This window comes from Oreochromis niloticus, linkage group LG3 (genome assembly GCF_001858045.2).
Source record: "Oreochromis niloticus isolate F11D_XX linkage group LG3, O_niloticus_UMD_NMBU, whole genome shotgun sequence".
Classification (NCBI taxonomy): Eukaryota; Metazoa; Chordata; class Actinopteri; order Cichliformes; family Cichlidae; genus Oreochromis; species Oreochromis niloticus.
This window is the reverse complement of record NC_031967.2, coordinates 26810146-26834650: the sequence shown is the minus strand read 5'-3', so window position 1 is coordinate 26834650 and position 24505 is coordinate 26810146. Positions and strand designations below refer to the sequence as shown.

Here is a 24505-nt window from a genome sequence, read left to right as displayed (position 1 = left end):
AGTGGTGTTGTGTTAACAATCCATCCAAAATTACATCTACGGTCGTCAAGGTCAACTTAATGATTCATTGATTGAAAATTGACAAAAAAAAACTTTATAATTTGGCAGCTATGAAGCCTGGTTTATATAGTCACACTCCAATAGCTGCATCATAGCGCAAGTTAGGATTAGTATTTTTACCAACTGGAAGGTTGGTGGTTTGATCCCAGTTACATAACAATTGTGTTTGTTTATGTAATTACTGTAAAAGAAAATCTATTATTTATATTCACATTCACATTATGCAGCAGTATGAGTGACGTATGGTCATCAAGGTCAACTTAATGATTCATTGATTGAAAATTGACCAAAAAGCTTTATAATTTGGCAGTTATGAAGCCTGGTTTATGTAGTCGACATATAGAAAGTATAGTGTCATATATATATATATATATACATATATTGCAAGTCAGTAAGGGGAAAAATGCATCCAAAAATATCAATGACTATTCATTAATTTATTTTTCCATAACACAAAGAAAGATGTGTGACAGAACATAGTTGATTTTCTTATTGAAAAATATAATTATTTAAAAGTAGAAAGTAGCTTAATTACTCTGGAGAAACAGGTTTTGTGATTTGGTAGAAATACTAGAGTACAGAGTTGATTTTAAATGGATTATTACTTTATTAAACATAATTCTTTAAATAAAGAAATCATTTCTTGAGTTTACAAAAAAAGACAAAACAGAGAGAAAAAAAATAATTCTCATTACAGAGCAGCATGAAAATAACGGATAATTTGGGCAGTTTTATAAAATCTCATTTTTGAAACAAGGAATTATAAAACCTGTCATGTTGTATCACAGATTTTGTGTTTCTGATTCATGTGTGATATTGGACATAGCCCACTTTTATGGTATGATTATATGATAACAAGAATAATAACAAGCAACAGGAACAAAAATGATAAGAGGAGGGTCCCAGCAAATGGTGCTTTGAGAAAAAACCATGACAGAAGCAACGAGTAGAAAACAAGCACCAGTAATACCAGTCCAAGATGTTGTTTTATCAACTCTATCACATTTCTTATTTTTTGTATTAGCCATGCTATGCCTACTGCTCCTCCAGTGGCTACAGCTGATGCTGCCACATATCCTGCTGCTGTAATTCCAGATGCTGCTGCACCTCGAGCCCCTGCTGTACCAGCATTTGCACCTGCTCCTGCTGCTTCTACTGCTTCTGCTGCACCGCCAGCCCCTGCTGTACCAGCGTTTGCACCTGCTCCTGCTGCTTTTACTGCTTCTGCTGCACCTCCCATCCCTGCTGTACCAGCACTTGCACCTGCTCCTGTTGCTGCTGCCACACTTTCTACGGCTGCTGATAATGCTCCACCAGCTATACCACTTGCGCCTGCTGATAATGCTCCACCACCTATACCACTTGCAGCTGCTGATAATACTCCACCAGCTATACCACTTGCAGCTGTTAATAATACTCCAGCAGCTACACCACCTCCTGCAGCTGCTCCACCGCCTGCAGATGCTCCACCTCCTAATGGTTCTTTTTCTGTTGCATGCTCCTGTACTGTTTTTTGTGGCTTATCTTCCACTTTTCCTTCTCTTTTTTCTTGAGTTTCCTCTTGCACTGTTTCTCCTGCTTCTTCTTCTTTGTCTTCTTGTGTTTCATTTGGTCCTTCATCTTGTTCTAGTTCATTTGATTGTCCAGTTGTTTTTCCTTCTTGTGCTTCTTTTGTTTCCTTTGCTACTTCCCCTTCACTTTTTCTTTCGTCCTCTTCTTTTGTTATTTGTCTGTTATCTTCTTTTGTCACTTGTGTCTGTTGATTTTTTCTTCCTCCTCCTCCTCCTCCTTCTTCTTCGTTTGTCATTTCTTTGTGTCCATTGTTATTTGTTTCTGATGTAGCTTTTCCATCTCCATTTTCTTCTTTTTTATCTGTTTCAGTGCCATCTTTCTCTATTGCATTTGTTGATCCTGGAGTTAAAACTACAACAGCTGACCCAGAGAAAGCCTTTGCCATGGATTCTGCTGCAGCGCCTGCAAGTTTGATCATTTCATTCTTAGAGACACTGCTGTTAGCCTTATTATGGGTGTCTGCTTGGGGCAACATCTTGCTGGTGTAGCACACTCCCTTGTTTTCTTTAACTACCTGATCTACTGTGTTTAGCAGGTCTACCACTTTAAACTGGCTGCTGTCACCCTGTCCGTTGTATTTATTAATGATGTGGTATCGGTTCTTGCACTTCTTCACCAGATCTCTCAGATATTTATTCTGATCTATGAACTCTTTGATCTTCATTTCATCTGAGTCTGGGCCATCCTCAGTAAAGACAACTGCAGCATATTTGAAAACTTCCTCTGAGAAATACTGGCTTATTTTCTCAATGACAGCCTGCTGCTGCTGCTCTGTGGATTTCCCCACTTTGAGCACAATAAGAAAAGCATGAGGCCCTGGAGTGCACTCAGTGATACACCTCAGTATTTCAGGCTTCAGCTCCTCCTCTGATCTACCTGGGTCTGAGAAATCAGGAGTGTTGATCAGGGTAATTCTTCTTCCATGAACAGATTTGGATTCAGTTTGGCATTCAGTGTTGTCAACCTTGAACACGTTTTCTCCAAAAATGATGTTTGCTAGGCTGCTTTTCCCAGCTTCAGTGTTTCCCAGCAGGACAATCCTGTACAATTTTTCCACTGGAAAGAAGTGAAGGAAGAAAATTAATAGAGCATTTGAGTACTCATATGTTGTAATATTAAGCTCGAAGATTAAACATCAAAAATATTCATAAATGTGTCTGTTGTTAAGCCATCACTCATTAGAGAATGATTGTTTGTTAACTGGAGGTTCGTGCTAAAAAAAAGAAGATGAAAATAGGAAGCAATGAAGGATGAAATGAAATAGACATTTCAACACGCTCCCCCAGACTCCTCCATTTTATTTACAAAAAAGAAAAAAACACAGGACCAGGAGAGCAGTCTGTGATGATGATTTACATGTACACAACTGAGTCAAACTCATGTCTCCTTACCTTTGATGTACTTTTGAGCCCCAGCTGCTTTTCCTTCCATGACAATCATTGTTGGTGGCACTAAAAAGGCAAAACGAGTGAAAATAACACATTCGATAATTCTGTTTTTATAGAGCTGTTTAGTCAACATTTTTTACTAATATCAGCTCAGGACATTTGCTACATTCCATAGAGAGAAATAAGGTCATGCTTTGCAAAAATGATATTAGATGAAATGACACAGAAATACTGCATTTATTTGTTTAGTTATTCAGGATACCTGTCACATCATCTTTCTGTGCTTCTCGTGGTGTAACCACTTTAGCGCTCACGTTTTCCTGCAAACCTGCTACACTTTGACAGAAAGCTTCTGTCAGAGATCCAGCTGCAGGGCCTGTTAATTTGAGCCATACGTGCTTAGAGATGCTTTCCCTGTGGGGCTGGGGGATTCCTGGGTGTTCTAGAAGACATAAATTGCAGTGTTTAATTAATAGTATACATTTATGTAGCTGGAAAATCCATTTTCACTCATTTATGCTTTTGCTGAAACAATTGCACATATTTGTAAAATTCTTAAATCACCAGAAGAGGTTAAAAACATCCACAAAATAATGACGGCATAGGAGAAACATGACATTGCATTCTGTGCAGCCACAATAAGAATCGAAGTAACATATCTGGCTTCATGCAGCATGTCGAGTTTGTTTGGCAAAGCATGATCACGAGCTCCAAAATCAAAGATAGTTTTTGAAAAGTTTTTCTAACCCCAATCATTCATGTTCATATGATGTCATGGTTTTAACACTAACTTTACAAGAACATTTTTAAACTACCTCTTTAGCCACTCTAGAGCTGCATTTATTTCAGTTGTACAATCTATGAATTTAATCCAGACTGTAACTGACTGTGAGGGATGTGTTTTGGCTGAAAATGTAAATTTTAAATGCATGCATGAGATGGGCTATCTATGTGTTCTGTAAATTTATTTTCAGCACCAAATATGTGTAAGTGTCATTGTCATGCATTACTAAACTCTCTTGAATTTTCACACAGGTCAATAAGTCTTCAGGCACCTTCAGATGAAAATGTATCTTGACAGTGACAGAAGACAGTGAGCAACAGCTCTGCTCTACTAATGTTTGGTTTTAGCTCCACCTAGTGGTTCCTGAGATATAATGCAATGTTATGTCATCAAGCTTTGTTCTTGTTGGTTTCACTTTTGATTTCTTGGTCTCTTTTTTCCTGCATTCACTGCGCGGCCTTTTTAGGTGAAATGACAAAAAAAGAGCTAATTTGATTTGTTTGTTTGTTTTCGCTTAATTAAAAAAAGCTAGAAAGGTCATTCAAATCAAATGTATTTAATGCAGTCTGGCTGACATATTAACATGATGAGTCATGTGTCATAAAAAATCAAAAGCGCCAGCAGGCTACGTGCTTGGTTTGTTCCGACATTTCTGTGATTGTGATTTTATCACATTAGTCTTAAAGCACCAACCAAGTTTCGTTTCCTTTGATTATTTATTAGATTTATCAAAATGCACATGGTTGTTGTGACTGCAGAATATTAGGGTTAAAATAACTTACCAGGCATGTTTGCAGAAAATCAGCGAAGAGCAGAGCTTGACGACCGTTGCTTGTCTCCTCTGAGTTTACTTTCACTTGCTGTTTGAAACGTTGGCATGGAGAGAGCTGCTGGTTTCGGTTTGAGTGGAAATAAAAAAGTGCAGCTGAATGTTTGTTTTCAGTTGCTGAATTCTGCATTTGCAGAATATCTCAACACAGATGTGAGGTTTTCTCTTCTATAGAACAGAAAAGATAAATGTTCCATTGGTCTTGCTATGAGCCCCTATATGTTATTATAGCATGTTGCTATGACATGAAGTGGATGATGTAAATGTATAATGTTGCATTCTTTTCTTTTTGTGCCCTTGCCACATGGTGTAAATCCAGTAGAAATTACAGTATATAGCTACACATGACTGGTTGCAGGTAAGACACATGTTTTGTGCAGAAACATGCTGAACATTAAAGGATAGAAGACGTTCATGTTTAATGTTAAGTCAGATTTTAAGTTTTCTTGTTAATATTGGTTTTATTCACCTTGCTACTATATCACTAATTTCAGAAAGCCAAAACAAGAAAGTATAATCTATTATGAATAAACACAAACATATAAATGTTAAAATAGGTAAATTCCTCTTTCCTAAGTGTCTGTCTCCCTAAAGGTTTAATCACATTTACACCAGGACATTATTAATCTTTGCAGCATCTGCTTCATTTTTACCTTTTTCTGTGATGTTTCTGCTGCATTACATCCTGTAAAGTCACCTTTAAGTGTTAACCTTTATTGATCTTCCTTTTATTAAAATAATTTACATTTTTAATAGTTCTCTCCCAGTGTCACAATAGTGTCACTTTTTTGTAATGCCTGTCAAAATTTCGCCACAGGCACTAAAAACTAAACCGTCTGATCTCTGCTTCTGTGTAATTCAGCCATTTTCTTGTTGTATTTCTGTCAGCCCTGCTTTCTGTATCACATTGCTGTAACTGGTTCTTTGTTTGCTTGCAATGTACTTCCTGTTTCTTCAGGTTGCTCCTCCACCTGGACCTGGTTTTCATCCTTTAAAGTTACTGCAGAGACCAACGGTGTAAACAATAAATATTAACAAATTTCACTACTTTCACCACAGCAGTGTGGCACACATGCCGAACTTTGCATAAAATACTAACTAGTGCCTTCCGCCCTGCAGGGTCTCCTCTCAAGTGATTCATGTATCAGTGTTGGGTATTTAAAAAGACATATAGATTTCCAATGAAATGAAAGTTCTTGTATTCATTGTAGCAATTATTTAAAGGGTGAAAACACATGACTCAGGATGTATATTCTTATTTGAATTAAAAGTACTTTTTATGATTAAGGATAACTAATTATCGATACTTCCTGTCATCTTTGACAGCTCATCTCACTTATTCATTCCATTTCCTTTCCAAATGAGTAAGAAGTCTGAGATATATTTGTTTTTTTGTAAAAGCTTTATTTCTTTAACAAATACAAATATCAGAACACTTTGTTGGTATTATTATGATATTGATACTGATATGATTTTAAAGCGCTATTAACAAAAGATTACAAAAAAGATGATGATCTTTCAGTTAGAGCGTGTTGAAATGCAAGTGCCCAATTTTGCCACTCCCCTGTGCTCCAGTGTGCTGACTTTATTGGCTTTAATAGAATATAATGTACTTTTTCCCCACACGATTATGTGAAATCTCACACTTTGATAGCTGATGTTTGAGTTGTGTTGCGCATATCATTTCACATTAGATTTTAAATACTGTATGGCAATTATTTGATCCCACTCAAATAAATACATACTCACAGGCAAAACAGGCTTTTCAAATTTGGGACTCCTTTGTAGGATTTCAAGATTTTTTTTAAAAAATTCAGGATTTTGAAATTAGGGAGGGGTTAGCATTAGCTCTGCGAAGCTATTGTTCACTACATCTCTCTTCTTCTCAGCCACTGACAAACACTAACCTGGCACTGTAGACTAGGTCTGCAACGTAAAGCAGGAAATTGATGGCAGTGAGCACAGCTGCAGCGATTGTTTTTGAGTCATCGTTTCTCCTGTTGTTAAACTGGAACACGGGCCAGAGGATGGTGGCAGTCAAATACATGATAACCGCCAGGAGCCCGTATGCCGAAAGGAATTTGGAGAATGAGATGGGGAGACAGCCGGTCCACTCTCCCACACACAGCACCACCACAGCCATGGAGAGGATGAAGCAGATGCAGTACACTGCCATGCACCACTTCAGAGCTGGATGATGGTCGTATGTCACGGGGCTGCTGATCAGGATGAAGATAACACAGGCCAAAAAGGTCTGGCACACTTTCATTAAGCCCGGAGCTGTAGCCATGTAACCTGCCACCTCTCCTGGCCTTGCTTTAGACAGGCTCACCTCCCCCATGTAGGCAACCGCTGCCAGGCAGGAGAAGACTGTGGAAACGATGCGATGGTCACGGGTTTCACCAGAGGCCGAATGGTATTTAAGGAAGAAGACTGGGAAGATGATGGATGCCGAAAGGCAGAGGAGTGCAGCGTAGCAGGCAACAGTGATGGGGAAGTTGGACCAGGAAACTGGCACCCGGGCCTGGAGGCCAAACAACTCTACCAGGAGGACCAGCAGAGTGCAAGCGAAGCTGAACGCCCAGCAGAAGATGCACCAGTCAGCCATGCCTCCGTGGGGCAGATAAGCTCCATGTGCAGCAACACTAAATGCCACACAGGTGAATAACAGGGCAGCTACTCGCATCCAGAGCAACTGGGAAGTAGGGACCACAATCAATGGCATGATGGGATGTTACAGTCTGTCAGGAGGTGAAAGTGACTTTAATAGTCCTGCAAGATTTAAGATGAGTCTTGTACTGAATGTCAGATCCTGCTTCTTCTCTACTGAGTGGGCATTTGTCTCATAATCTGCAGGAAGAAGACAAAGATAATCAAAATAAAATGAAGCAAAAATGTTTTAATATGCAGTTAAGGAATAACTGTACAGTACGTCTGTGGAAAAAACAAAATTATTTTTGAAATTTTAAAAATTTTGGATTTTTTTTTAATTTTTTGTTCCTTTAATTATGTACAGTCCATAACAAAGAGTAGCTGAGTTTTCTAAAGTCTAACCTTTAACCTTCTTGTTAAAATCACATGCCATCCTTATGCTATATTAGTGCTATACTAGCAAAATTTTACCACTGGACTGTTCATAAATAAGCTAACAGCCAAATGTACAGGGGGAATGCAATGCCTAGTGACCTGCAACATCAAACTTACTAATCTAATTATTAAAAAGTTGCTCACTCCTGACTAACATGTCTGGACTCTAACTTAAATTGCACAAAGCTAAAGGAATTTGTGAGGTCTGGTGTTCAGGCTGTGGCCTGTGTATGCAGGAAGCTGAGATCTGCCTGCTTAATCTTCAAGGAATTGGAAAGTCCCTCAGTGTAAACCATAGTGGGCGTAGTGCCTTTCAAACTCTCTGGAGTTTGACCCTGGTCTGTTATCCAAAGCATGGCCATTTTAGTTGGCTGGTTGGGTTGTATTTATACTGTATATTTTCTACAAATATACTTCATTGCCTGTGTGTGCAACCTTCTATGAGCAGCTAGTTGTTGCATGAATGCGTAAGAGGAATTCTAGCCACTTTGGTGTCATCAGGGGCTGATTGTGACCCAATGGTTTATAAAGAGCTGACCTGGGGTGCGTTCCAAAAGTAAATTTTTCCCTAGGAATGTTACTAACTGACAGAAGTGGCCTGGAAGTATCTGTGTAGTGGCAATAATGAGATCTGTTCCAGTCCTCCAAATATTAAGGAAAGGAGGTTCAGTGCTTCCTTTGTCCCCTTTAGCATAGGATACAACAGTATCCTTCAGGAAAGGGGAGAAGAAGAAAGCCATCCCATAATTCATTGTGACAGACCCTTCAAACATTCATAAAAACAATAGGCATAATAAACAAAGTGTAGATCATGTAAGAAATGTGTTTAATTTTAACCTCCTGAGACCCGAACTCTTTCATGGCATGGATTATTAATTTCTCTTTGCTATTTGGGCTGATTTTGACCCAATGAATGTAAAAACAAAGAATTGTCTTTTTACCTGATTTTGCGCTACAAGGGCCTGATATCCACATATGAGGACATTCATTTTAAATTTTGATAGAACAGTGGCAGTATAAAGTCCTCGTAAGTGGATATCAGGCCCTTGTAGAGCAAAATTTTGTATTGTGGTCTAGACGTCTTGATGCATGCTCAATCATCCAGGTAAGTAAATCTCCAAAAGTTGATTCTGTTCATCTGGACGTAGCATTTTCAGTGGGAGTCACTCATCCAAGTGACTTCTTCAGTCTCAGCTGACTGCAGGTTTCCCCAATCTTATAAACAGTACATTTGCATAATGACTGAAACCAGCCCACTGAAGGAACAATGGGCTGGGAGGTCAGTTCCTTGATCGTAATTATGCAAATTCTCAGCAAAAATACAGAGAGTGTCCTGAAGAGAGAAGGATGCGACACTGAGTCGCATCTTTTTTTTTTTTTTTGGTAACCATTGTCCTTGATGTAAATATGGAAAAATTGTGTATGTTTCTGTTCTGTGTCTTGTGTACTGTTTGTTTGTATATGTGTCTTTCTTCATGTTGTTACACCCAAATTTCCTCTTGTGGGACAATTAAAGGATTACTCTATTCTGTTCTATTATACTGAGGAGGTGGACAAGTGGGTGAAGAATTTGTTTGACAGACAGCTCACCCAAACAGAGAAAAACATCCGTGCTAAAGGGTTGAATTTTGCTGTCACGCCGAGACAAATCCCGCTAGTGGAACTGATCACAGCCACAGAAACAGCAATTTGAAACAACAATATTGCAGAAGTGGAAGCAGAGCAACTACGGAAAAAAGTTTCGGCCTGTCTGAGCAATGCAAAGCCCCCAGCATCCAACATTACCATGGAGGAGAGGAAGGCACTCACATCACTTAGTAATGACAACAACATTATCATCCTTCCGGCAGACACGGTGGGTGCACAGTTTTGCTAAACCAGAAAGACTATCATGAGAAAATTTTGTCCCTGCTCAGTGATGAAAATACGTATGAGCCCCTGAAACAAGAGCCAGAAAGTGGCTACAGGAAGAGGGTCATAGACTGTCTGAAGTAGCTAGAACAAGACAATTCTATTGACCGGACCTCATACCACAGGCTGTACCCAGGGGAATCTACACCAAGTCTGTATGGTTTAACAAAGATACATAAACAGGGTGCACCTTTAAGATCGATTGTCTGTATGATCAACTCGATCACCTGTAACATCTCCAAGTTTCTGGTTTCGATCCTCAACCCGCTGGTGGGCAGCTCTGAACACCACATCCAGAACACCCTGGATTTTGTTGAGAAGGTGAGAGATGTCATTATGGAGGCAGATGAAACCATGGTCTCGTACGATGTTACATCTCTCTTCACTTGCATCCCAGTCACAGAAGCGTTGGAGGTAGTTCGTAAGAGATTACAGGATGACCCCAACCTCAGCAACAGGACCACTCTCAGCATCGACCAAGTGTGTTTGCTTTTGGAACTGTGTCTTCATTCCACCTACTTCACATACAAGGGTCAGTTCTACAGGCAGAAATATGGGTGTGCCATGGGTTCCCCAGTTTCACTCAATGTGGCTAATTTGTACATGCAAGAAGTGGAAAAGAGGGCTTTGCTATCCTACCCTGGAACACCACCAAGCCATTGGTTCAGATATGTGGATGACACCTGGGTGAAAATCAAATTTCAGGATGTGACACATCAAATTCACCAGGGAGGATATGAAAAGTGGCAGGTTAGCCTTCTTAGACTGTGAGATTTCCATCAGTAATGGGGGACATCTAAAAGCTGATGTGTACCGTAAACCTACACATACGGGTCAGTATGTAAGGTTTGACTCTCATCATCCACTGGAGCACAAACTGGGTGTCATCAGGAAACTACAACACAGAGCGAACACCATCCCCACTGACACAGCGGCCAGGGAGGCAGAAGAACAGCACATCAAGAAGGCCCTGAGTAAATGTGGTTATCCCAGCTGGACTTTTGTCAAAGCTGGGAAGGCGCCGAAGAAAGCTCCAGCCAATCCAGGAGAGAAGGACAACCACTGACTAAGCGAAAACCTGTAGTGATCCCGTATGTGTCAGGAGTATCGGAGCAGTTGAGACGCACTTTTTTCTCTGTGGCTTTTAAACGCCAAAACACGCTGCGCCAAAAATTAGTCCACCCCAAGGATCAGGTCCCCCGACACAAACAGAGCAACATAGTGTAGTTGATCAGTGGTTGTTGATCAATGGTCATGAGAATTTGCATAATTAAGATTAAGGAACTGACCTCACAGCCCATTGTTCCTTCAGTGGGCTGGTTTCAGTCATTATGCAAATGTACTGTTTATAAGATTGGGGAAACCTGCAGTCAGCTGAGACTGAAGAAGTCACTTGGATGAGTGACGAAACGTTTCTCCCACTGAAAACGCTACGTCCAGATGAACAGAATCAACTTTTGGAGATTGTGGTCTAGACAACCCAAAATGTGATGTCCACATATGTGGAGGTTAAAGAATATAGGACAGATTTACTGAGTGGGGTAAATATTATGTCACATTATTACATAATTACAGGTTGATAACAGTGTTCTTTAATTTATATGCAAAGATGAGGGCTGTTCAGTTCAGTAAAAAGGCACAGCTAAGAACCGTGTGAATTAGTGCTTTAAAAAATCCCAAGACAGGAGCATGAGAGAGATTGATGAATGACTTTTAACAAAAATAATCAAGTGTAAGCTCAGGTTTCACATGTGTTTCTCTCAGGAAACAACAAGGCAGTTCAGGTAAATGAGGGGGGGATAAAGGAAAATCTGTATGCTTTTGACATGAGAAATAACTGTCACTGGGCACTATGTAAAAGGTTCTGAGGATTAGTACTCAGGTTGTGCCCAGTATTTATCCGGAGGAAAGCTTCATTATTACAAACGGAAATCTGTGTGGAACTGCTGACCAGAAAAATACCAAATATTATTGAGCATTACACCTCAAGCTGTCCTGGTTACTATGTTACGGCACCGTATCTGTAAATCACTTAAAAATCGCATTCTAATAATGGCAAATGCAATATTTGTACAGTAATCTGACACCTGCATTTTCACTGACATTTATTTTATTCATTTCAGATTTAGCAGGTGAGTCGCGCACTGTGTGCACACCGCTGAGAAAAGCCCCAGCTCAGTTCATTTCTGCTCGAAATTCCGATTATTATTGAGGCGCATTAAGTGGGGCTCGCCTTTAAACACTCACCGTGAGGACTGCGTGTGTCGCCAAATTCTGCATTCTGCATTTTAGCCAAATCCTCATGTACTTACAAGATAGGTAAAAGTAGATGTTTTTGCAGATTGGGTGAGTAAGGAAATACTCCTTTCCCTATATCATTTTTTTAATACAAAAGAGTGAAACATCTGTTGGATTTCTGGGGTGTGGCGAATTTCACTTGAAGATGAACTCTAGCTCACCCCCGCCCCCATAGGTCCCGTTCAATTGCCATTAACTCCGGTGTCACATATCCTGTTGCACAAAAAGTGACTCATACATAACAGGAAGCAGCTCTGAAGGGCTAACAGCCTGTATCCAGGAAGCAACAGTAGCAACATCGAAGTAGTTTTTCAGACTGAATGGTAATCAGTCCAGAATATAGAATTAGGACTCTTTTCAGGTATATTTTTTAACAGGGCTCAACATCCATAAAGGTTTTGATCCATGCCTTTCCTGTTGTTCCTGTTGAATTCTCTCGGTTTAAACACACTCCATGCATGGTGATCTAAACATAGAGAGATGACTGGTAATATTGCAGCTGCAGCATGGTACTGAGACAACTGAAAATAAGGTGTGGTTGTGCGGTGTAGGTTTTGTGGCCTCTGCCGCTGACAGTAAACCAGGTTTGGGTTTACGCTTTTTGTTTGGTAGTGCGCATACCATGCATACCTCGTTTCTGAACACAACCCAGTCGAGGGGGTAGTGCCATATAAAGCTTAAAAGTTAAAGGGAACCACCCACATCGGTGTGAAATGGGGGCAAAGAAAGTTTCTCTCAAATAACAGGTTATGTTAAATCAAACAGGCTATTGCAGGATTTCTTAACTCTCTTAAGATAATAAAGCTACGAAAGAAATCTGTGCTCGTTTTCATGCAGATACCCTACCAGAGGAGGCGTCTTTACTTCTAAGAGTATGTTCTGCATAACAGACGCGTTTAACAAGCGTTTAACTGAGTAATTAAAAGGTTTTCCATGTCAGATAGCGGACATACCGCGCCTCGGTGCTATGCCTTTGTAATGAGCTCTATTCCAAGAATAGACCGCAATAAACACGAGCTGCTAAGTTTTACTTACAATCTTTCAGAGCAACATATCATTCTGAGGCGGGATCTTACCGATTTCTGAGCCAGGAGTTTTATTTCACAATAATGTTAAAGCTTAAAGTTCCTCGGCGCATCCCCTCCGTTATCCAGCGATATCTGTCTGCGGGCTGTGGGTCCCACGCCCCACACTGCCGTATTTGGTAAAGTGCTAAAACCTCCTCCACGTCCAGCAAAATCGTCACAGTTCCTCTTCTCAGAGATGGCTTACAGCTCACAACATAAAGGAACAAATAAAAAGGTCATTTCTGCCATGTCATGCTCCTCCCCAGAGATGCTTATACGTGCAGTTGTATCGAATAGCTGCTGTATGTGCAATGAAGAATGATCGGGTATGGAAACTCGTTACTGCCACTAAATAAATAAATTAATAAATAAATTAACAGGCAGAGGTAGCTCAAAAGCGTGAGTTATGTCGTAATTTTGGGTTATTGTGTTAAAATGCTCACTTACTGACAGACTATCTCGAAAATTCAAGTTACTCCTGAGTAATTTGATATGTCAAGACTCCTGAGTGGAATTTTACAGACAGGAAGCTGTAAATGAGGCTGGAAAGAATCACATCAAGCATTCAGAAAATCATCACAGGGGCCTCCCAGGGTTGTGTCCTCTCCTCTCTGCTCTTCTCCCTCTAAGCAAACTGCTGCAACTCAAAAGACCCGTCCGGTAAAGTCGTGAAGTTCACAGATGACATGTCATGTCCTCATCGAGGATGGTGGTGAGCGTGCATAAAGATGTGGGGTTGAACGGCACTGCATCTGCTGTAGAATTCTTCAGATTTTGGGATCCGCAGTCTCCCAGGATCTTAAGTGAGGACATACCAGAGGATAGACTTCCTGCATCAGGTTAAAGGTCAGCCTGGCTCAGGAGCTGTTGATCCAGTTCTACTGTGCAATAATCCAGTTTGATCTCTGCTCATCCATTACTGAATGGTTTGGATCAGCCACTTAACAGGATAAAAATGGACTACAACAGACAGTCAAGTTTGCAGAAAAATTCATTGGTGTTGACTTGATTCGGGACTACACTGGAGACCTATCACACGCTGGACGCAAGCTGTTCCAACTGCTCCCCTCTGGTAGGCGCTACAGAGCATAGCATGCCAAAACAACCAGACATCTGTACAGTTTCTTTCCATAGGCCACACTCTGATGAACACTTAGGTCACTCACATATTGTCTACTACTAAAATATCCAGCGTGCCTGCTACTGAACCAAAGCATGCTGTATTGTTTTGTTTCTAACTTAGCTATGTAAAAAACCAGTGTGCACATATACTCAACCAATAAAGGTGATTCTGATTTTGAGTTGAATCAGATTTCTGGTTATTATGTCAACATTTTTATTTCGATTGGCTCAGTATTTAGACTTACTGTCTTGAAATTTCAAGTAACTTCTAAATAAGTCAAAATTTAAAGATACAGTTTTTTTGGACACAATAATCTGACATTTTAATATGATAGCTCAGAATTTTGAGTTATTATGTTAGAAATTGAAGAAACATCTGAGTAACATTTAAAGAGCTTTCTTTTACATAATAACTCAACATTTTGAAATAGTATGTCAAACATTCGAGTTAGTTATCTCAAAATTTCAAGTTACCTAACTCAAAATTTTGAGTTACTAAGTGAGTGGTAATGGTAATTTGGAGTTATTAACTAATTTTGTGATATGAACCCAATACTTTGACTTGCTCATATGAAAAAAAAATCTTCATAGAAAGAAATATAAGAAAATATTTAAAAATATATTTTCCATAATTTTTTAATAAGATGCTATTAATTCTTTATGGAAATATGTTTCATAAAAAATCTGTGGCAAAAACAAGCTGGAGTGTTTGTGACACAGATTGATGGAAAAATAAATATTTATGTCAATGATTTAAAAATATATTTTTATAAAAAAAAAAAAATCTTTCCATGAACGGATGCAATTCCAACTTATCCTGTCTGGTTACAGTCCGGTTGTAGTACGCAACCCTGACCAAACGAGGGCGCTGTTTACGCTCTGTGTGCTCTGTCTACGTCGTGTGATCCTTGAGGATATGGTGGTGGATCAGGAGCCAGTCAAGACAGCAAGATAACAGCACAACATACAGCTCTATGTGAAGGACTTTGACTGGAGAGGAGATAAACATATACCACGACGATTAGGAATTAAATCCGGGTTCTTGTGGCAGATCACGAGAGAAGAGCAGATCCTGCTGTATCCGCTGTGTTTTTGGAAAGGAGACCTGAGGTGGAGCTCTTACTGGAATCGCTTTGCCTTTTGGCTAGCTAGCTAATATGCAACTCTGCGTGTGAATTTGCATGAAAACAAGACTGGTGGATATAACAACCCGGGCCTTGCATGGACTCCAGTTTCCCCTCTTACTGTGATATCCACCTGCTCGCATGCAGCTAAAGTCATGCTGGTCTTTCGTCTTGCAGACATAGCCGGTTAGCAGACTAGCTCGGAGGCTCGGCAGGTGAAAGCCGGGCACGCAGCGCTTCGGTTCGCCGTGAGATATAACGCCATGCCGCAGGTTGAAAGAGGCCGATTCGTCGAGCTGACTTCACCGAGCTAACGCTAGCTGGAATTAGCAGGCCTCTTTACGAACCTGTTATCATCTCCAAGTCAGCTAATTGCTAAAAGCCACAGGTGAAAGGCGAGGAGCACCTTTCGCTTTCTTTCTTTGCTGTGCTTATTTGATTATAAGCTCCAACTGCAGGGTTAGCCAATGCCAAGTAATCTGCTAATTGGCTAGCTCTTTAGTTAGACAGTAGCGTTATTGCAAAGCCATTTGTAGCGACTGGTTTTGTTGTTGTTTACACTGTTAAGAAAAACAGACTGTTTTCTGTAGCTTACAGCTAGCTCGGAGGAGTGATAATGCTGTTTGTAAACGTATATATATTTTTGCTTAACTAATGCATGCTGTTGATACTTGTGTATTGAGTAATTTGCACTAGATAGCCACATACACATCACTACAGATCATATTATATTCACTTTGTGGTGGCTTTCCTATTTTTAAGCATTATCAGCAAGCTGAATGAGCAGTGCTGATTTGAATGGGATTATTTAGGCTGGGATCTCTGCTGAAGCCTCCACATGTAAACAAGTCTGAGTCAAGTGAGTGTCAGGTTCGCATTAGTATTTCTTTTAATTGCACGTAATCAACGAATATCCAGTTAATCCTCTGAATATTATGTTTAGGCAGTTGCTTTAAATCTGACACAGACACTTAAAAAAAACAAAAAACAACAACAAAAAAACCCCAACATGGGATGTTGTTGACCTCCTGGAGCATAGCCAGACATATCAGCCCATTCATTCATGATTGATGACCTTTGTGGAAGTAGGTTGTCCTTTATCCATTTGCCACTACTGCGAAATCTCAGCACCAAGCTACCAACGATCTGTATTTAATTTTAACCACTAATGTAAAGGAGTGAAGACAAACCTTGGGAGATTTGAGCGTTTATAGTTTTAGCAGCACTTTCCTTTAAATCCTACTGAGCCTAAAACTGGAGCCACTGGTGTGAAACATGAAGAGCACTGTGTCTGATCTAAACCCGCAGCCCTGTAGCGTGGAGATCTGATCAAAGCGCAACAGAAAGGCTCCTCATTGTACGGACTGAAAGTTGAAGAGGAAACGGAGATCATGGTGGTGATAACAAAAGCAGCCCAGTGACAGCTTTGAATCCCGCACCAGGAAGCAGAGGAGTGTCTATAAAGGCTGCAGACATGAGTCTCCGCCAACCCACCTCCACGCTGGACAGGTAGGAGCCTCACATCCGCTACACCCAGACAGTTTATGTGGGTAAAGGTACGGCTCTTTACGCCTCGCTCCAAAAAATGTGGTATTCCCAGGTGAGCATTGTTTTTATCTGACGGATGCTCAGTGAGGCCACTGGAAGAACAGCTCAGACGGCTTGTTGACTTCAGAAAAAAAGCAAAAGATTGCACAATAATGTTCATTTATGTCATTCAATCTGCATCTCCTCTAATAAAACACTGGATGTAGTGCACCTGTCTTGTTTGTTAATACCGTTCGTCACCACTTTCACCATATATCCCTGCACTGTGCGATCGTCTGTGTGATGCATATTTGTTGTTTATCATGTGTCTTTCCTCTTTCTCCTGCTGTATACTTTTTTTTCCCCCCCCATTTGCACGTGCCCATTACCTCCCACTGCTGTGTCTCTGTGTGTGTCATGTGACGGCAGGGCAGCCAATAAGACAGACAACCAACTGTTCAGGTAGGACAGCTGCCCTGTGGTCACTCATGTCAGGGTTTGGGGGTTAGTGAAGCCTACAGATTGTACAGCTGTGGCAGCAGATTTCTCAGCGTTTCGCTGCTTGTTGTTTCATTTCTTTGGAGACGTTAGGAACCCAACATACAAGAAAAAAAATTAATAAAAAAAATTTTGTGACCTCGTTACGTGCACCTGCTGGGGTGCATGACCCATACACGAACACTTAATTTTAAGTGATAAAGAAGCTCTTTGAAATCTTTACCTAAAATACTGCAGGTTTGTCAAAGTGGCTTCTGTACCACACTGGAAGTATAGCTCTGTGCTATGCCTATGTCATAACAGCTAACCCTAATGATACCCCTCAATCTAACCTACAGCTCCAATGTTCATGACCCTGGGAATATAACTACATGTCACCATCGACAGGTTTAAATGCTGGCAATGGTGTAGGCTATGTTGTAGGTGCTATGTATGTTAATTGCAGAAGTCTCAATCAAACATCAGAAATTGAGAGGGTTCCTACTCCTAATGTGTCAAGTGTGGAGCGAACTTGAATAACTGGGTAGCTATAAAGCCTTGATTATACTCAGACAGCTGGAGACACCACAGCTGAATATAATTTCTCCTATCCTTATTTGAAGTCCACCATGTGGTGCATGCGCGTAGTAGGTGCATTTAAATGTCCTTCCATCTATCCATCCATCCATCCATCCATCCATCCATCCTCTACTGCTTATATGGGGCCATGTCACAAGGTAGCAGTCTAAGCAGAGAAGCCCATCCACCTCCTCTAGCTCATGTGAGCTAGATGTAATCTGTCCTACCCAGGTGCATCCTCCTGGTTGAGCAATCCTGGAACACCTTACCCAGAAGGAATCCTGTTCAGATACCTGAATCACCTCAGCAACTCCTTTCTTTGTCAAGGTTATGCTGGTAGTGTCTCACAAGGCACGTTGGTCCTGGGTGAGGTACCTTGCCCAGGATAGATGTACCAGAGCTTATCCCAGCCCTGTGACAGCTGGGATAGGGTCCAACCCCCTGGAATTGGAGAAGCAGAAGAGCATGGTTGGAAGGATCTAAACCACTGGGTGAAAATAAAGTGTTTCTAGTGAAACTACTCAGAGTAGGAAAACAAAGCAAAAGGCCTCCAGTAGGACATGAATTGCAGTCTCACAAATCGCAAATCTCGTGATTTATGCCGTCTGCTGCAGACTGTCACAGTTTGTAACGCAAAACTATTCCATCTTGGAGCAAATCCCCACATTGGAGTAGCCAAAACCAGTTTGATTCGAGAATTAAAGTAAGAGATTTCTTTCTTTCAGATTTTTTTGTTTTGTGTTTTGTTTGATCACCTAACCCTTAACTGATCATTTCAGTGCTAATTGCCTATATGAGGAGCTCCATCTGTCCTGATCACAGCACATTTCTTTGGATTTAAAATGACCTTTGTTTGAATTATTCCCTGTAACCTTTTGAGAGTGTTCTTCCATCAGTGTATGAATGTGTGTGTGAATGGGTGAATGACTGGATATGTAAAGCGCTTTGGGGTCCTTAGGGACCATAAAGGCGCTATATAAATACACGCCATTTACCATTTACCATCACACCCCTTCATATAAATATATTCCTTGAAGTCATGGTTACTTTGAGTGATTACAGTCTGTAATAGTCTGACGAGCATAAGGATGGTTTAAGCAGTCTGCCCTCTCCCTCAGTCTGTTTCTGTCTGTTGTTTTCTCTGTCTTATTCTTTATTCTGACTTTCTGCTTCCCCCCCCTTTCTCTGTTTCTTCCTTCTTTCCTGTCATGCTTCGCTTTCAGCCCTTTTGCCGCTTGGTGAGTTTTCCTGTCAACTGCTATCTTGTCTCTTCTCTGCTATTCATACACTTATTACTGTTAATACCGCAGCAAATATAACCATGTGCCTCCATTGAATCTCCTTTTCTCCCTTCATTTTCTGCATTCCTGGCTAAGCTTCTTGGCCTGTTCTCTGACTTTTGATTTCTCTCTCTCCTCCAGTGACCCTCATGTTTTTCATTTATTCCCTTCAGAGCTTCCTTGTCCCTCCCAGAGCATTTCCTAAATTGGCCTGTTTAGTATCATGCTGTACTAAAGTCTTTCTGTTTCTCGTCTTTCAAATCCAGGATCAACAGTTTGACAATTGGGGACTCGGAGCGTAAATCCTCTGCCCCACAGCAGAGAGAGCCAACGGCAGAAATCATTCCTGACATTACAGGTAACTGCGACTTATGATGGGTTATTTTTAGTTGGAGTTATTTTTTGGTTTATTCAATGTCATCCAGCCGCTCATTACTTCTCGTTCTTCTACTTCTCCCCCAGGCACTGGACTTGTGCACAGATGTGTGATCGTGCAAAAGGACCAGCTGGGTTTCGGCTTCACAGTGTGTGGAGAGAGAGTCAAGCTGGTACAGAATGTCCGACCAGGTGAGAAAGGGATGCTGCGTCTGCTTTGTCATAGAAACGTAGATAGTGTTAAAGGTGAACGGAGGTACAGTGACATCAACTTTTGGATTTTGAAGGCTCAATGAGCACCGTTGCCATCATTACCTTGGTTGCAAAACCCAGAGAGGAGGAGAGGCGGGTCTGACTGTGAAACGGCACACTCACTGGCTCACAGCTTGTGATCGATAAGCTGTTAGCCAATGAGTGACCAGATAATACTTCACATAATCGTCCCTTTTTAATCGTAATTTAGTCAAGAGTTCGACATTTGTTATTCAGTATGATAAATGTACTCCTTACACACTCAAGCACATTATACAACATGCCACAGACCCACCCATTCATAAGTGCACTTTTTCTATGCTTAAGTGCTTTCAGGCTAATATTTACTCACATTCACGCTCTGATTGATGTGTTCGAGAGTAACTTGGGGTTAGCATCTTGCCCAAGGATGCTTGGCATGCAGACTGGACCGGGGATCAAACCACCAGCTTTTATGATTAATACATGATCTGAGCTACAGCCATCCTGTTATGATGACCCAAAACGAGTGACTGAGACCATAAACTCGCCAGGATTGTGTTTACAGAATCCCATCTGTGAACATTAACTAGCATTTAATGAATGTAATACAACAAATAACACAGTCTTATTTGCTGATAGACCAGAAGCAGTCAGTAGTTCTATTGTTGTAACACCACTTCAGGCTTAACGGCGGCAGTAGCTCAGCTCCAAGGACGCCAAAGTATCCTTGGAACCACGAGGTGCTCACTGATTCGCTTATCAGAGTGAATGAGATTGAATGTTAGAGAGAAAAACAGTGCTTGTATGACTTGGCGTGTGCCGTATAAAAATACTCTCCACTGACCGTTTGCTACTGTGCACTGTGGATTTCTATGGGTGGTCATTGTAGAGAATACCTGTTCAAATGCAGTCTGACCCACATGATCTGGTTGGCCACGGGTGACGTGCTGACAGCAGTGCTGACCATGTGCGAGTTAAATCGTCTTTCTTCTTTTGCATGAGTTTGAATGTATGTTTGTATCAATGCTCTTCAGGTGGTGCAGCAGTCAAGGCTGGTGTCCAAGAAGGGGACAGAATCATAAAGGTTTGTACTGCTTTCCGTTTCACTGAATGTGGGAATCTGTGCATTTTGATCCTATTCACTGATTCTCTGTCTCTTATTCTGCTCAGGTGAACGGCTCGTTGGTTTCCTCCATGTCCCATCAAGAGGTGGTAAAGCTCATAAAATGTGAGTATATGTTTGAGTTTGATGGTTATGTGTTTTTGCTTTTCTTTTTTTTTTAACCCGATTCTTTTATCATTTCAAAGCTGGACCTTACGTCGCACTTACACTACAAGGGCCGTCTCCATCAACCCACTCCTTGCCCTTAGAGCCCCTTCAAACTGATCTCACTCTTAATCAAAGAGCATCTCTGGCTGGGGAGGCTGCACCTCCTCCACCTCCACCCTTGCCCTCTGGACTGAGCAGCACCCCCTCTCAAAGGATCACAGGACCCAAACCACTACAAGTACATGAAACTTTCAGGACTGATATCTAGTTGGTAAAGCTTACTTACAGCAAAGTAAATGTCTGTGATTTACAGGGGTTTTTTGTGTCTCACTCATTTCTTCAGGACCCACAAGTACAAAAACATGCGACTCAGATACTCAGGAAAATGCTGGAGCAGGAAGAGGCCGAGCTGCAGGTATCCATGGCACCTGTGCTATTTGTATATCGATACATATCAGTGAGCTGCTCGTTTTGTAGAAAAATCCAGTGCATGTTGTCTCCCATTATCATGCTGTACTTGAATAAATATTTTTTAAGCTCCCTTAACCCATTTTGCTTTCTGGAATTCTAGTTAAGATAAAATTGTGTGGATAAAATCTGCTGTTTATAACCAGACTGAGACTGACTTGATTTGCAGGACTTGATGGATGAGCAGCTGAGGAACCCGTCGCCGTCGCTGGAGGAGCGGATTGAAAGTGCCAAGAGGAGAGCTCACCAAGTCAGAGTCAAGATTCAGCAAGATGTGGTGAGGCGACCCGGCTGTTTTACTCAATTACAGAGTTTGTGTAATCGCTGAAAAGCTCCTGTTACATTCACGATCTTACTAGGACAGAGCATACACACTAAAAAGAACAAAACAAATTACTAGAAAGGCAACATGACCAGATAAATTCAGTTAAGCTAAAAAAAATTGTTTTCAGGGGGGAAACATCAGTCAGAACGATCTGACTAACATACTTGTTGCTTTTTTTCCATTTGCATCAGGGACATAAAACAACGTAATTTTTTTAAATTGATTTGCTGCTCTAACTGCAATATTGATCTTATGAAGGGGTTTAATTCCTACCCTCCAAACTCTGATTGATCCAACAAAAAAAATTAATTCTATCATAAAAGTAATAAACAAGCGTAACTTCTGCTTAAAGCTTGTGCTTCAAATCCATTTAACTCGCTTTATTTTTGGTTCGTAGGAGGGAACGAGGTCAGAATCTGTCACAGGCTACTTCATAGCAGGAGAAGGTTTGTATCTGTGGGTCTTTGTAAAGCTTCGTTTCTTTCTTTTTCTTTTAAAAAGGTGCTGAGCAATAGTTCTCCAGGCCTTCTGGAGGTCTTTCAGAGCTTCTTTTTGGACAAAGATAACACAGTTTGACTGACACTGTATGATTCCCATAAAGATATTAGCTGGAAACTTGGCGATTCTAAGCATGGGGTGCAGTTAGTCATTAAAAAAAGTTGAGGAAACTTTTTAGAGTAGATGAGCACTATCTAAAAGTCGTGTCATTAAGAAGTAGGGGGAAAAAATCCAGCAAAGACCCCACACAGGTACAGCAGTGAGTGTCTACAGCCATCTGTAAAACACAGTGGAGGCTCTGTCAGGGTGTGAAGCTTGTCTTTTGCACAGCACTGTCTTTTAGGCTTTATTCACTGATAGATTTGGTTGCTTCATAATTGGTTACCATTGATTCTTTGCTTTCACAGGGCGACAATCAATGGACTCCAGTGAAGGAGACATGGAGGTAGGCGCCACAATTTCTCTTTTTAATAAGCTTGTTTGTGTGTGCTTGTGCATGTGCACTCAGCCCGTCCCGTCTTCCTTCATTCCCTCCTTCTCCTCGTCCTCCTCCCCAGGCCTTTGAGAGTCCCCACTCCTCCCCCTCATTTTCCTTCAGGACCCCCCTGCACCGGCGCCAGTGGTCCGACATATCCACCTTGTCTGATTCGGTGAGATTGATGCACATATTCACTGTAAGGATTTGTTCCTCTTTCTGCTGCTGGAGCCACGCAGGACTAAAAACTGAATAATCAGAGGATCATCATGGTTGGAAATAAGGTTTTTAATATTAGCAGCCACTCTAGTCTGAACTCCAGCAGCCAGAACTGAGTAAAAATCATTACATCTAATCACAGCGGTAAGATAAATGTGTGTTGGAGAGGTAGGAGGGCAGACGGCTCCAAAAGAAAGAAAGTGAGAGAGAGAAAGGACGCCATGCTAGTGCTTCACTTTGGAAATTTCAGATTTAGCAGTGTCATGTGAATGTTACCAAATCAGGCTGAACGTTATTAATTACTTTATAGAGCAGAGTCAGTAACTGCAGGTACGATGCCGTATTACACAACATTTCCAGTCTGTACTCGGAGTCTGCTCAAAGCGGGGCTGCGTTCGTACCTGCATGTTCTGCATGGTTCACTGTGACACGCCGACCCTGCAGAGCAACAGCTGCTTTCCTTCTCAGACATTCAGGCTCTGTTGTTTCCTGTCCATTTCTGCCCTACGCCACCTTGATTTGCACTTTTGTTTCAAATGCATGAGGCAGTCGCTGAGATTATTTATCAGCATGAATATATTCATTATTTATAGTGATCCTTGCACATGAATTATGTGAATTAAAGTGTGTGTGTGTGTGTGTGTGTGTGGCCAAATATTTTCATTTTCTGAAATCTGTATGTGTCTGTTCAAGGGTGGAAAGGCCCAGATCATCGGGCCCGAGGAGGAAGATGAAGAATATGACGGCTATGCATTTAATGAGGTGATATAGATAGATGGATATAATATACTTTTTTGGGAGGGTGCCTCTTCTTTTTTGTACATTTTCCTCCAGATGAGCATCCCTTCATATTTTTCCTGTCTTTCTCTCAGATGGACGGGCCATACCAAGATATTGATCTGTTAAAGACCCGACCAGCACACATGGCAGTGTTCATGAGATATGTCTTCACGCAGCTTCTGGATCCCAACCCTCTGGTCAGTTTAAATTATCCTTTGCATATGGCTCAATAAACTCCCCATTTCAAAAAAATTGAATTTTGTGGCAATTATATCATATTTCATACTTTAAGAGGTTAAGAATGGGACGTCACTCAAGTTCATATACGTGTGAAGGCCGACAAGCAAATATTTTTGGCAATATAGTTTAGCTTTTAATTGTTTCTTTACATTCAAGGCCTTTAATTTTAGTAGTTCAAAACATTTCTTATAACAGAATTGCTGATAATCCAGAATCTTATGTTAACTAATGTATATCAGCACTAAGTTACACAAACACACGTGTACGCGTGTTGATTTCTTACTTTCGTGGTTGTTTTCTGTGTTTCTGCATCAGCTGTTCTACCTGTCCGTGGAGGCTTACCTTGGCTCCCTTCCTAAAGACGCCCGCACACTTGCACCTCAGATCTGCTCCCTGTTCCTGGAACCAGATGCTGTATGTAATGACTTTTATCCATGTATTCATTGCCTGGTGGTGTTGGTACCACATTTGTCTTGTGTGCACCAGTTAAAAAGGACTAACTCTATGTTTTTACCA

The 24505-nt window shown here is 41.0% G+C and overlaps 3 protein-coding genes across 12 annotated transcripts in view; 1 reads left to right on the top strand and 2 right to left on the bottom strand.

Moving 5' to 3' along the window:
* Positions 1-643: 643 nt before the first annotated feature.
* Positions 644-4670, bottom strand: LOC100697742 (glycine-rich protein 1). 2 transcript variants are annotated; one of them, XM_019354142.1, is made up of 5 exons: positions 4587-4670; positions 3283-3462; positions 3024-3083; positions 1456-2688; positions 1248-1385 (listed from the first exon to the last, which is right to left on the bottom strand). In XM_019354142.1, exons 1-5 carry the CDS (start codon positions 4591-4593, stop codon positions 1378-1380), a joined length of 1488 nt encoding a protein of 495 aa, XP_019209687.1. In that variant the 5' UTR covers positions 4594-4670; the 3' UTR covers positions 1248-1377. The 2 variants fall into 2 exon arrangements, with proteins under 2 accessions (XP_005464123.1, XP_019209687.1); XM_005464066.4 differs by having other exon boundaries at positions 644-2688.
* Positions 4671-6025: 1355 nt separating this feature from the next.
* On the bottom strand, positions 6026-13269 carry LOC100695354 (myeloid-associated differentiation marker homolog). Its single transcript, XM_003458853.5, has 2 exons — positions 13006-13269; positions 6026-7483 (listed from the first exon to the last, which is right to left on the bottom strand). Exon 2 carries the CDS (start codon positions 7356-7358, stop codon positions 6519-6521), a length of 840 nt encoding a protein of 279 aa, XP_003458901.1. The 5' UTR covers positions 7359-7483; positions 13006-13269; the 3' UTR covers positions 6026-6518.
* A 1718-nt stretch (positions 13270-14987) lies between these two features.
* The window catches only part of arhgef11 (Rho guanine nucleotide exchange factor (GEF) 11), a 29245-nt gene continuing 19727 nt past the window's right edge, over positions 14988-24505 (top strand). For 3 of the 9 annotated variants that reach the window (XM_019354130.2, XM_019354133.2, XM_013266566.3), the window contains exons 1-15: positions 14989-16751; positions 17199-17231; positions 19372-19463; positions 19568-19672; positions 20749-20798; positions 20885-20942; positions 21023-21222; positions 21328-21399; positions 21622-21729; positions 22175-22223; positions 22683-22720; positions 22833-22925; positions 23663-23731; positions 23842-23946; positions 24305-24403. In XM_019354130.2, the coding sequence (XP_019209675.1) occupies positions 16717-16751; positions 17199-17231; positions 19372-19463; positions 19568-19672; positions 20749-20798; positions 20885-20942; positions 21023-21222; positions 21328-21399; positions 21622-21729; positions 22175-22223; positions 22683-22720; positions 22833-22925; positions 23663-23731; positions 23842-23946; positions 24305-24403 (1206 nt within the window). In that variant the 5' untranslated portion in view covers positions 14989-16716. Of the gene's footprint in view, positions 16752-17198; positions 17232-19048; positions 19064-19371; positions 19464-19567; positions 19673-20748; positions 20799-20884; positions 20943-21022; positions 21223-21327; positions 21400-21621; positions 21730-22174; positions 22224-22682; positions 22721-22832; positions 22926-23662; positions 23732-23841; positions 23947-24304; positions 24404-24505 lie in introns of all 9 variants that reach the window. The other 6 variants (XM_025905637.1, XM_019354128.2, XM_019354127.2 and 3 more) reach the window with 5 other exon arrangements.